Here is a 14071-nt window from a genome sequence, read left to right on the forward strand (position 1 = left end):
CATCCCAGATTTGAAATGAGATCTTATTTTTGACCTTTCATGAGAAATTATTAAAGACCTTATATAAAGTCAACAAATGTACCTGCTTTTTTTACAGATTTATTATAGTTTTACTAACATGTTTGAATATACTTCTCCAGAAGTCTGTGGTTTCTAAAATATAACTTCTTTGCCAAGCACATACCTGTTTGCCAAAGAGACGGGTCCTCTTTTTGAAATATTTAGTCTTTCAGGGCACTTTAGTCATAGTGACACGTAATAGCCAAGCTCTTTTTCTCACTCTCCACAAAATCAAGTTTAGACTATAATTCAAACCAGTCCCCAAAGGCACTTCTGAAAAATGGCAAGCCCTTAGCTTTTAGGTGAAAACACTCTTTATTGCTCAAAATTGTTTCCTGTTACAAAACCTTTTCTATGGTGCTCAGGCTAAGATGATCTTATGCTAATTTAACTCACTGGGGACTGTGAGCAGATGCTACTTTGATTAATAGTTTCACTATCCTGAAAATGCCAGGCCAGGTTCAAGATAATAAAGTCAGGTAAGAATACTATTAAAATCTGCCATAGGATTCTATCTGTTACATGGAGAAAAATGGGATCACAGCTCCTGTATCCAACAAAGACGGTCTATAATAAAAAACAGCCACCTAAAACAAATGAACACAGTGTCTGAATTCCTTGGCACATTAACTGACACCATTTTAATCACCAAGCTCTTCATTACTACTTTATAGGTATATTTTCAGCTATGTCCTTAGTTGAAATTCAGTGTTTTACTCCAAAGCTATCTTTTCACATAGTATTTAACTTTCCACCCAGGAAAAAAAAAGACACATAAGAACAATAAATTTTTGTAACTTTGCTTATCAAAAGGAGAGTATCTGAATTTGTATGACCCAGGTCATTATTTTCAGCAAATATGATCTCCAACAAGCACTTTTAAAACATCCACAGAAAACTGTGATCCTAGATGATAAGGGACTGCATGAGTTGGCAAATAAGGCTTTTCTGAAAAAGCATGTTGGGAGACTTTAGTCCCTCTCTCCTCTGCTTTTCCTCTCACTGGTCTCCTAACCAAGGACTTCCAAATCATAGCTGCTTTCTAATGAAGGAAAGCAGGAGAAGGAATCTAACCTGGACTCATGGAACCTGGGACTGGCTTCATATATGCATGTTAAGAAACCTTTGCAATTTTTTAAAGTTTGCCAGTGGATTTTCTCCTTAACATAACACATATGATCTAATCATATTCCCAAACTCCAATCTGAAACTTAACCTTCAATTGAAAGTAGAAAGTTCTAGTGCATCAATTATACTGTGCAAATGTAGTTTCAGGTAGTTCAAACCTCCACAGAGAATGACTAGCCAGGTAACACAACCTGCCACCTGCAGATTCAGCTCTACATGAAAGGAGCCTTCACATTCACCACATTCATATTCATATGCGATTCAACCCCTTTAGGGGAAATACTCTACTCAGAAGGGTTGCCTCACCATTGCACAGAAGGACTCAGGAGGGTCTCCACAGGTAATATCTGGAGGATCCAGTTTCACTTTCAGGTATTTTGTCATGTCCGTGGATTCTGGTTGACAGGCCATGTAATCCCAAACTTTACCTTCTTCTGTGTAAATCTGAGTCTTACACACATCATAATGTCCCCACACCAAAGGGTAGGGCTGCATCACTGAAGACACTGTAACCCAAAGGGCATGAATGGACAGGAATCTTGACAAATACATCTCTAAATTCTTTGCAATCTTCGTGATTTATCTGTAATCTTTGTCTATTTTACATATACATTTGTTTATATATATTTATATGTGTGTGTGTGTGTGTGTATATATATATATATATATATATATATATATATATATGTCTTCTTTATGTAGATAGGTCTGTATATTTTTAAAAAGAAAGAAAAGAAAAGAAAAGAAAAAAGAGGATCAGACCTCAAAAGCAGAATCCAAAATCAGATGTGAAGGATTAAGATACTGTGCGTGTTCAGGTATATTGAGGACTTTGGTGGAAGCCTAACATATTTGTGTGTTAGGCATTAACAGCAACTTGGAGCATTTTCGTCGTCCTAGAGTTTGGTTTTTGTAAAAGATGTCCAATAGCAGATAATAATTTAGCAAAGTGATGGCTCTCCCATTGTACATCCGATAACCCTGAGTGATCCTCAATGCTCACGGTTCACAAGGGCTGCCCAGGCGCCGCTGAGATATCAGTATCGGAAGCAAAAGGATGTGCGTCTATCATCCGGTGTCTGTTTCCCATCAATCATCCTTTTCTTCTGGCACCAACACCCTTTAAGAAACAATAAGAGTAAGAGTTATTGTCCCGGAGTCAATGCATTACGAAGTGTATGATATGTTGACATTTTGGAGGTTTGATGCAATATCAAGCAAATTGGTGTAATCTGGATAACCTTTACTCAGCTGCTTTGCTAGAATGAGCAAACCAGGGAAATCATTCACATAGGGGAGATCTGATATGAAGGATTTAACTCTTCCCTAGCAAAGACAGATGTGTGTGTTCCAGGTGAGTTACAGGTTTTCGCTTCAAAAATTATTTCCATCTGAACTAAACTGAAAGCAAGCTGCTAGATTTAAACATTTCTCACATATCGCACTGCTAGAAAGTCTTCTAAGCAAACAATGAGGGAAATAAATGCTTTTATAACAATGACAAAGAAATGACAACCACTTGTATGCCTTTTGTCTCTTGGCAAAGAGAGTCTAAGAATCTCCAAGTTCCTTGTACATTTCTTAGCTTTTGTTAGCCAGAATGAAAACTAGCATTGTTGGCACAAGCCTGTCCCTTCGGATTTGCTCATTATGTTGGGAGAATTTAGCATCTTTTGTTTAGTTGCATTTACTGATAAAGGTGACTTGGATCTCTGAAAAAAAAATAAAATAAAAAATAAAACTAAGGAGCAAATCTTCCTTTCATAAGAATTTTCTGTTTTCTTACATATTTTTTATAGGCATTACATCTGCATTTGCAGTTATTTTCTGTAACAGAAGAGAATTTGTCCCAAAGGCAAATATTATACGCTGCTTTAAAAGTAAAGCTCTGTAGTAAAATGCACAATTTAAAATGCACATATAAAAATAGCTGAGGGTGAGTTAACAGGCCATGAAGCAAAATAATATGGCACTATTTCTAAGAAAAAAATAAAAATTACCGTTGAAACATACTTTTGGTAAACTGATAATGCAGCCTACTTAACTACAGATACAACTCATTGAAGAGTTTAACTGGCAACTTTTCTCTCTAGGTACCACTATCTAAATCTAAACAATTGCTAACATTTGAATCCAGGTGTTAAAAGCAAATGAACTTTATTAATTATTTGTTTCATATTCATAGTCTAAATTATTAACTACTTCTTAAATTATTCAAAAAGGACAAAAAAAATCTACAACTTTGGAAAATCCACTATAGACCCTATGATACACATTAAATAGTTTAAATATGGGAGTTCACTATCTTCAAACAATCTTATAAAGGAATTTACTATATTTAAATAATGCACCATTTTAAAATGAACTAAGCCACGGAGACTACGAAATGCCAACAGATGGTTGAATTGTGTTTCCATAGCAAAGTAATTTATAATAATTGCTTTATGGATGCAAGTGCAATTTTCATTATATTCGATTCATAAAATGTTATCATACAGCTGCAATTTGTGATATTTTCTATTAGGAAAAGTGTTGAATATTTGAGGTCTAGGAAGCAATAATTAACAATGTGTCTAAACACGTATAAACTAAGATTTGAATCTGTCTCTTTCTTGAATTGTAAAGACTATATTGTGCTGAGAACATTTTGAAATCTTAAGTTAAAAAGAAACAGAATCACAGAGGAGCATGTGTTGTGGCTACTATAGCCTTCTGCTTTGTTCAGACTCATTAGTAATTTTAAGTTGATATTTTCAGAAACGTTCAACACTTTGACAATTAATAATCTGAAAAGGTGTTAAAATGATATATAGCCACATTTTCTGAAGGCATTTTTCAACCATGTTTACTATTGTAAGAAGAAACAAACACTGTAAAGTGTGAAGGTAGTAAACATTAAATAAGTGAAGCAGTGAAAATCAACTAGGTCAGAAATTATTAACTTCAATTCATCTTTTCAAATATACAGCAATTTATTTATCAAGAACGATATAGTCTTGAAAACCTGGAACTGTTTTGAATCTGAACTGAGGGAGCATTATGTGTTAATTCATAATTTTATGTCAAGATTATGACTTCAAATATATATTTGAATGATCTCTGAAATTAGTCTTCACTTTTCTTAACCAATATTATTCACTAAATCCATTTATTCTTGGTTAGTTTGTCCTCATCCACATTTTGCTTTACTTCCACTTCAAAATAAAAGAGTGATCATACGTTTGTATATGAAAAACTTGGACACTAAGGAAATGTATGTGGACCTGTTACTGTATTCTGATACAACAGTAATCCCAATATAACGAATTCTCATTAAATTATATCAGAATTATAATGATGGTCATTACACAGAATTATGGACTACACCATTGATCGAATTTAGAGAACTGACAAGAAAAAATGCAGAGGAGTGCAAGATATTTGAATATTAGGCAGTTGCAGGACTGTGCGACAGACATTCTTGACAAGAAGCAGCCAATTATAGCTTAAATTTCTGGCATATAACCAGTTGTGATTAATAGTTTTCCATTACATTACAGACATATTATTAATGTATTAAAAATGTCAAGCTTTGGCAAGCACTAATATGGCATGGCTCAGTTAGTCTGCAGAATTTACATTTAATGAGCTCCCATTGACACAGAAAAAGATATGGACCACAGTATATTACAGATCAAGAACAGAGGGTCACTGAGCTGTTTTTTTTTTTAATAATTATTTGATTTTTTTATTCTCATTTTTACATTTTTAGCCTCTCTTACTTCCTTCATTTCAGGGTCTCCTTACTTTTCAGTGCCACACACATAGCAAAGAAAATCATTTTAACTTCAAATTAGTGAGGATTTAAATCTATGAACTTCCATGACACACAAAGGAAAAAAAAAAAAAAAAACCTCTGTGAAAATCAGGAATGTGCTATTGAAGCATAATTATGGAGTTTTCAAAGAAAATAAAATGATGTACAAATAGAATATGATTTACGCCATGACCTCGATTACCTAATGGCCCTGGTTCCCATCTGGCCATGCTTTCCACCAGGTTAAAAATATCAATAGCTTCTTAAGAGCTAGGTCATCATGGCAAATAGCTAGGCAAACCGATTATGAGAAGGACAGTCAATGACATATTTGGGGACTTAATATACTGAAGGTATCCCTTCTGGCCCATAACTGAACTAATTGCCAAGTAATGTGGCTTTTGAATTTGTCTCAAGTGCCTGGATCGCCTAACTAAGGATAGCTTCAAAAGAGCTCTGGGCCGTCCCAGCTTTAGTTCTTACTTTGCCAACCTTGGGAACTCACTGTAATCAAATAATGCCATCATCTCTACCTGTGAACTTAGGACTGAGAGGTCCTCTTTGATAAAAAAAAAAAAAAAAAAAATATATATATATATATACACACACCCGTTAATAAGCCCTGAGTGCTCCATAGAACTCCGGTGTATAAATTTGGAAAGCCAATAAAATTATGCAAAATTATGGCACGGCCCTGAAGTTCATAGATATTATTGATCGGGGCTAAAATGGGCTATAAAATGGCTTTGCCTACATGGAACATATATTTTTCTGAGATTCTATCTAATTCCTTTCCACCTTGGATTCACTTTGTAAAAAGGCATTTCATGGGCCCTTCCTTCAGAGTGGTAAAAAGAAAATAAAATAAAAATCCTCACAAAATATTAATGAAAGTAATAATAATTAAAATGATAAACAATCGTATTCTATTCTAAAAGCAACTGTAGAGTTCATCAACTGAGAGGAAAATATTGCCAGTAAATCTACTAACTCTATCTAGCTTTCAGCATTCATTTTATTATATAATCTCACTAGTAGGTGGGGGTGGTAGTAGTAGGCTATTCATTCCATAAATATTCAGCTCTTCAGGGGCACCTGAAATAGACAGCTATTGACTCATTCTTTATAGACATTAAGAATTTTATAAATATGCATGTTTCTGAATGGAAAGGAACAAAAGAAAAATTGACTATAATCAGATTCCATTGAGTGAAAAATAAGAAGAAAAAAAGACACAAATTCTATAACCTCTCAAAATTAGCAGCTTCCCATATGATCATAATGAGATTTATTACATGAGATGTTTTAACATATATTGAATGCTCTTTGCACATATTTGTCATGAAGAAGGTATCTTTGAGTATTCTTAATGGGAAATATAGGCGTCTTTTTATTAACTGCTCTCAAAATATAAGGAATTTAACGTGTACTGAAACATCATTGGCATATTCTAGTCATACTTGATTGGGTATTATGAGCAACTGCCTATCATGAGATTCTTAATAAAACCAAGTAACACACCTTAGTATCAAAAGGTCTCTATTTTCACCAAGAGAAGACTGATTACAGAAATCAGATAGCACACATTTTGCAGAATGTCTATGGATGGGATAATACATAAAATTATTGCAGAATCAGTTAAGCCTAGAAGAAATCTGTTTAATTACCACATGAACAATAAATTTTTTATTCTCATACAGGAATGTTCAGAGAGCCAACTTCTCAAATACACCCATCTAAAGTTTTGAAACAAACTCTGGATAATAAAAATACAAATTATTTTTGAAAGTATACTAAGTAACTTACTGACCTATAATACACTGCAATTCACACATATGTACACACTTTTCAACATTGAAATACAATTGGTTTCCTAAGTTGTATGAAATTTTATTTCCTTCCAAGTAACTTGGTGTTCTGGTCACTTGAAAACTGTCTCCAAATCCTTATTGAGAAAACCTATTAACTAACTAAGTAAGGCTTTAACTTTTTTTTTTAACATATCACCTGATGTTTTTCAGAACAATAATGGAAGTGAAGACAGTATTTGCACCAATTTCAAACACACAAAAGAAAACTGCAAAATACATTAGTCTCTTCCAAAAAATAAAAAAACAAACCTGAATCATTTTAACCCAAATGCCAGAGAAAGCTGACAAAACAAAAATCTTAATAGGAAAACAGCTTTATGTCCAAATAAAACAAGTTGTTTCTTTTCAAAATTTTCATGTTACCCTTCTTATATCATCAAATAGAATTCACCTAGATACTCGAAATTCTGAATGCCCCCACGCAGGCCTTTTGTGATTAAATGGTATTTCATTTTATGGCAACCAAAAAAGAAAATATATCCCTTTTATATGTAAGCTGGAACAACACTGCATGTGAAAACCTTGGTGCATTTTTTTTCTTTACGTGATGATCCACAAGCAGGGATCAAAATTTTATTTTAATGAAAAAAACTGAAAGTTGTTTATTTTCAAAAAATAATCCTGGACAGTTATTGAGCTGTTTTTTCTTTGCCAAAGTGAAAAGGGGGCAGGTAAGGCATTCAAAGTGACAGTTCAAAATAATTAAATGTGGCTTGATGATTTTATCACAGGTTAGAGATGCACCTCAAAGGCTAGACAAATTTAAAAAAAAACTTGACCCTCCCCCGAAAAAGAAAACTTTCTAACAATCCTAACCACTAAGCATAGTTGAATGAATGAATTTGATGGAAAATCTTACTTTTTTTTTATTCCTGTAAAATAACTTTTAGTATTTTCAATCCTAAAATGAGGCCTTATTTCTAGAGAAAATCTACTGCCAGATTCACCATATGTTTGGTGAAATTCTGACTCTTACTCAGAATTTTCCATTCCAAAGATTGACAAACTGTTATCATAAGGAGTGGCTCCATTCTTCCTTGGGCAAAGAGAAGGATGTGGAATAGGGGAAACAAAAGCCTCTATGCTCTTAGAAATCTACACCTGATTCAACAATAAGAACTCAACCTACGACTTTTCCAAATAAAGTTGCTCTCAAATCCCTCCTCTAGGAATTTTCCCCTCTTGCCTTGTAAAAATGACAACCTACTCTTAAGTGGATTTCTGGAAAAAAAAAAAAAAAAATGGTGCCCTGGTGAGGTTACCAAAATAAACAGCAGAGGGCGCAGTTTCTTTTTTTATCTAAGTTTTCTCTTGTATGAATCACTTAATTGGTTATTTTGGGCCCAATAATATTCGGTATTATTTGTATTATATATAGATATCCACAGATTCATATCAGAGAGCAACTCAATGTCCCTTGCCAAATACATCAACTGATTAATGTGATGCCAGTGTCTGAGAAAAGATTTCAAACAGCATTCCTACACCTAGTCTTTCCCTTTTCAATTTCCCTTTCTCCCCAGCTGCACAACGTGGGATAGTAGTGCTTTAATCTCGTACCAATAAAGGAGATTAAAAGAAGGGGAGTTCAAAAGCTCTCGGTGTAGCCACCAGCTCCACAGGGCTGGCATCAGGGCAAGTTTCTTTCTCTCAAAGAAGACAATTGGAGAAAGAAAATGAGAAGAACAAGAATAGCCCTCCTGAGCGTTGTGTGTGGTCAGGTGTGTGAGAGACAGCGCGGTGTGTTGTCAGGCTGTGGATAGAGGCACCGACCCAGAGCCCGGGCTCCCGAGACAAGAGACAGACACGTAACCTGCTCGGGGCGCACACCCAGGAAGACTTGTGTGTGGGTGTGAGAGGGTGCGGGTTGTGTGTGCGCACAGAGGCTCCGCGCGCTGCCTCTCAAGGCGCTTTCCAAAGTTCCTCGCCCACCCGGAGTCTCCCCTCCCGCCTGTGGATGGCACTGGGGGGGCCAGAGGGAGGGAGGAAGCCCGGGGAGCGGGGCAAAGAGGAGAGGCTCGGGTCGCAGGAGGAGAGGGAAACCGGCAGCACTTACCGTGTGGCCCGTTTGCCCTTGCGCCGGGCGGGAGCCGAGCCGACGGCGCGGGGCGGCGGCCCTGCCCTGCCTGGTCCGCCTCGGGCGGCGGCCGCAGCAGCGGAGCCCGCGGGCGGCGCAACGGCGGGCGGCGGCAGCTCCGCGGAGCTTCCTCCTGGGGCGCGGGCGGAACGGGAAGGCTGGGGGTGTGAACCCGAGCTGCCGCCGCCGCTGCCGCCGCCACAGCCCCGGGGTCCAGATCGCGCCCGGCAGACTGCGGGAGAGGACTCTGCGGACCCAGAACCCACGCCGGTACGCCACTCCCGGCCGCTTAATTACCTTCGCCTCGCGCCCCGGTGGGGAGCCTCCAGCGCGTCTCCCCCTCTTGGAGCCCGCACCAAGAGAGGGAATTCCTTCCCGTTGACGTCCTCTTCCGAAATGCAAAAGATCAGTGACTTTGACAGGTAGATGAGGGGGAGGGAGAAGGGGTGGGCGGAGAGGAAGAGAGGATGAGAAAGGTGCCTCTCCCTCCAAAAATATAGTGATATTAATAATGAAATCGCAGCCTTCGGAGGTCCTGCCAGCCCAGTTCTCCGCTCGCCGGCTCTCCGCGCCTCCTCGCGCCGCTGCCTCTGCCACTTCTCGCCTTAAACTTTTACTGAGGGATTTTTTTTTCTTTTTTCTATTTCTATTTCTTTCTTTCTTTCTTTCTTTTTTAAGCTGCAGGACGATTTCCTGATTCCCAGGGATCAGAACCAGCGGCCAGGCGGTTCTATCCCGCTTGGCACCGCTTTCATTTTATTTCAGATGAAGATGTTGAGCTCAGTCAGAAGGGACATAAATCAGGACAATTAGCATTGGCGCCAAGAAGATCCTCTAGTACCAATTTCGCCCGGGCTTCCTTCGCGCATTCCTCCACTCAAGTCAGAAATGTCACTGCACATAGCGTTGATGGCTGCGAGACGCGACGCACCCAAAGTCCGTTTGATGAAATATACATGGCCCACGATGCTTCTGGATTGCGGTTCCCGGGTCCCCAGCCCCCGCCCGCGGCGCCTGGCCGGGACCCTTCTCCCAGCCGAAAGCGAGCTCTTGGCAAACTTAGCGGCGCGGACAAATTAAAGAGTGAGCGCGAGGGCCGGAAAAGGGAGAAGCAAAGAAGCAGCCCAGGGAAGCCGCAGCCCTCGGAGGGGTGGCATGTACGTTTCACTTAAAAAGCAGATCTTCTGCAACTGCCAGCAAGTGGAAGGATTGCAAACCTTATACTACCTCGAGACCTGGGCGCTCCGAGCGGTCCTAACTCCGTCCCGCTCGCTGTTGCTGTTTGCTGCTCTAGCAACGGCTGCCGCCGCTGGTGACCTCAGGGTGCAGAGGCTAAGACCACCCTCCTCCCTACCCCCCACCGGTGTTCGCCCACAGAAGCGCGGTTTCTACTAATTCCTGGTGTACCTCCCACTTCTTTCCCCGCCCATCCCACCCCTCATTCCTCTGTCTCCACCCCACACTGTTCTGAGCACACCCTCCGCCCCAGCAGTGAGCACAATGGTGTTTTCCAACCAGCAATTCTCTTGCCCAGCCAGAGGCTCCTAGAGCTCAGGCTTCAAACTTCATTTCGAAATTCATTTCGCTTTAGAAAGTTGAAGTTTAAGAGAGAGCTATTCATCGCAGACCTCTTTATCTTTCCCCAAAAAAGATAAATGCAAGGGGCCCCAAGTTTTCATTCCTTACCTTTGGAGGCTCAGACTCACTTGGGATCATTCTTAGCTGCACACCAATATCAAGTAAAAACAAATGCAGACTTATATAAGATAGGGAAAGACTTTAATTAGAACAACTATTATCATAGTGAAAAATCCACAAGCCTCCCAAAACCAAACTGAAAATGAGAGTTTTTGATTTGTTGTTTCCTATTAGGTAAGGGGAGTAGCCACAGGAGAAAGTGGGGCACATAAGGGGAATAAATTCATTGGCCAGGGCATGGATTAACAAGAAACGTATCCGTGTTCCAAGAATTTGGGGGAGCAAGTGACAAGGACAACTGTTCCCCATTTTAGTGCTTGCTCAGATTGGGAGTCCGGGGCTAAATTTCAAGGGCCTGTGTGGAGAAGCTGCCTGATTTAAGTTTGGTCAGCACAAAGCAGAGGGTAAGAAATGGGCACTTGTGAACACTTGGTCATTAGTCAGGTGCCCCATAATGCAGGCTCCGGGTTAAGAGTAGTTGGGGCATTTTTCTGGGATGACTTGGGAAGGGTGGGGAGCTGTTAAACTGAGGTATAACTGAGCAGCCAGTAAGGAGTCAGGGATTCCAAGTTTCCCAGGCCTCCTCTCCAACACCTGAGAGGCCACAAGGAGTCCTTTGCCTCTGTCAGTGCAGAGATGTCAGGGCTTCTTTGCTTTCTTCCTTGCCACTTCTATCCTTTGGCATTGACAAAGCAGGAAGGCTTTACCTGCAGGGGTAAAACTCCAACAGGGGTTCTTAAGAACCAGTGGCCATTCCTAGTGCTCCCTCGTCTCTGGCCAGTCTCTTACAGGTCTGAAACATACTGATGATATGGAAATGCCACTCACCTACCCCTCCCTCACAGGCCCCCAGCGACTGGTCTCTTCTGTGGCAGTGTTTGGCAATAGGACTTGAGAAACAACATTACAGTGGCTCTCTCACATCTCATTGGTCCCCTGACCTGGACACTGAAATACAGACAGCTCTACCAAACCAAGAAGCCCCTTCTGAGATCTCACTCTCGGCTTTAATGATTTTACTGTCTTTCGCCAGTAGAAAGAAATTTAGGCAGGAATTAGAAAGTTTTCTTGTGAGATATATGAAGACCTCTTTAAGATTACTGGCTCCCAAGCTAGAGTGAAGTTAGAATGAAAGTTTCACTTTCCTTTGTGAAAGTGAAAATCCTGAATTAACCTCCTCTTCTTTGTGGACCCCCCCCCTCACTCCTGGGGCTCAGTGGACTTTGAGGAAGACAGCACTTCCAAGTAAGTCTGATATGAGAATGGGAGCTCTATCCAATTAGAAATCTCCCGCTGTAGGAATAGGAGTGTCTTTAGAGGTGACTTTTTTTTTCCTCCATAAATGTGGTCTGTCCTCTGCAGAGGCTCAGTGAATCACCAACTGATCATGTGGGTCTCAACTCCAAGGATTAAAACAGAATTATCACAGACTTAGCAATATTAAAACTATACCTCCCCTCAAGATCTTGTTCCTTCCTTTCCTCCAGTGGGGATGAAGTGGGAAGTGTGGTTTTCTCTCTCCAGAATAGCACTTTGGGTAGATCTGACATATTCCCCCAAACTGAGCATCTATGAACTAATTATAAACTAGCTTTCCTGAACATGTCTTTGCACATTTCTTTATGTGATGAACATACATTAGATATTTTATTAGCATCCGGGAAAATAATTTATAGAACACTTGCTTTTCTTTATTTTTTGCCATTTGGAAAAAATGATTTTTTTTCTGTTTTCATTTAACCTTTCAACTCTACGTTTTTTCCTATCTTCCTTTAGAGAAGAGTAGTTTGATCTTTCAGTTCTCCAGCTTCAGATCTCTGGCTAGTTTCCATGCTTTTCTCATTATTCTTCACTTCAGATATTCATTTATTTGCAATCCTGTAAGATTTCTAAATAATGTTCATTTACCTGGGTCCTTAGCTACCTAAAAACTCTTGAGATTTGGAAGAGTTGTTTAAATACCTGTACTACAATATGCCAAACTGGTAGTGATGGCATATTTGCAATATATCTGGTCAAAAAACAGAAACATGAATCTTTTTTTAAAAAAAATTCTGTATGGTAATTGACATAAAGTAGGTTTAAGATAAATGTTCATTGCAGGTGTGAATAACTTTGCCCATTCTCAAGATGAAGCTATAGATTCCTGGGTAATAGGATATAACCCACATAATGTTAAATTAAGATTTAGAGGTTTGAAATATTCAAGTCAGGGGCATTATGCATTTTAGGTTGCTATAGTAAAGTACCATAGATTAGATGACATATAAACAACAGAAATTACTCTTCATAATCTGAAGATCAGGATGCCAGAATGGCTTGGAACTGGTGAGGGACCTCTTCTGTGTTACACACAGATGAATTCTTGCCTTGAATTCTCACATGTGGAAGGGAGACTGGTGAGCTCTCTGGGACCCCTTTGTTAATCACTAATTGCATGCATAAAGTCTTCCCTCCCTTCACCTCCTTACCTCCCACAGACCCTACCTCCTAATACCATCACACTAAGTTTAAAATCTGAACTATAAATCGAGGGTGGGCAGAAACAGTCTGCAACAAGAGGCAAGTTCTGTTTAACCAATTGTATACCATGTGATAGGTGTTTTTTTTTTATTAGTTGCTCAAAACATTACAATAATCTTGACATATCATACATTTGATTCAAATGGGGTATGAATTCTTATTTTTCCACATGTACAGATTGCAGGATCACATTGCTTATACAGCCACTTTTATGCATACTGCCATACTAGAGTCTGTTGTATTTTACTGCCCTTCCTACCTCCCCTCCTTTCCCCTCCCATCACCTCTCTCTACCCCATCTACTGTAACACATTTCTCTCTCTCTCCTTTTTTTCTTCCCCCTCACACCATCTTATGCTACTTGTGTCCCAATAGAAATATCCTTCCTTGCAGATGTAAAACCTTTAACTCTTTCTTTCCTCCACTTTTGTGCTCAGGGACATGTTTTATTATAGAGCCATTAGCAGTGCAGTTTTGAGAGGTTTTGAAGTTCCTTACATGAAAGACTTTTTTAATGTTTAAATATGTTGACATTTAAACTTCTAGCAAGCCCTAAGCATCTGGTCTGTCCCCTATCACTAGGCTACACCGGCTTTTTCCTTCTATTGCAGGATGTTCGTCTTGAAGCTTTAAATTTACAAGCTCAAACCATCTAAGTTATAAGCATGTCCAACGTAGGGCAGTCTCACTTAGTTCTTCTCGGGGTTGATAACAGATCAAAAGACATATTGTTTAATATAAAAAAATTACTGGATTACTGATGCTGAAACAGAAAGAATGGCAAATGGAAAAAGCTACTGACAGTTAATGACTGATGTGGGGAACATGGCCTCTAGCAAGAATGTGCTTTCTAATATTATGGCACTATGGAAAATAGTTTGGAAATTATAAAACTTCAATAACGAAATTTTAAAATTC

At 39.3% G+C, this 14071-nt stretch overlaps 2 protein-coding genes across 6 annotated transcripts in view; both read right to left on the bottom strand.

Annotated features, from left to right (window-relative positions):
• Positions 1-1874, bottom strand: part of NTNG1 (netrin G1) — a 343409-nt gene extending 341535 nt beyond the window's left edge. For all 5 annotated transcript variants that reach the window (XM_081306139.1, XM_081306138.1, XM_081306136.1 and 2 more), the window contains exon 1: positions 1495-1874. In XM_081306139.1, coding sequence (XP_081162265.1) covers positions 1495-1740 — 246 coding nt within the window. In that variant the 5' untranslated portion in view covers positions 1741-1874. The remainder of the gene's footprint in view (positions 1-1494) is intronic.
• Positions 1875-1885: 11 nt separating this feature from the next.
• LOC308655480 (uncharacterized protein) lies at positions 1886-9834 on the bottom strand (the record flags this gene model as incomplete). Its single annotated transcript, XM_081305588.1, has 3 exons — positions 1886-2308; positions 8912-9680; positions 9755-9834. The coding sequence occupies 3 exons, from the start codon at positions 9832-9834 to the stop codon at positions 2282-2284; spliced, it is 876 nt and encodes a 291-aa protein (XP_081161714.1). The 3' UTR covers positions 1886-2281.
• Between the last annotated feature and the right edge of the window lie 4237 nt (positions 9835-14071).

Source organism: Spermophilus citellus (assembly GCF_964194105.1).
Source record: "Spermophilus citellus genome assembly, chromosome: 9".
NCBI classification, from domain to species: domain Eukaryota; kingdom Metazoa; phylum Chordata; class Mammalia; order Rodentia; family Sciuridae; genus Spermophilus; species Spermophilus citellus.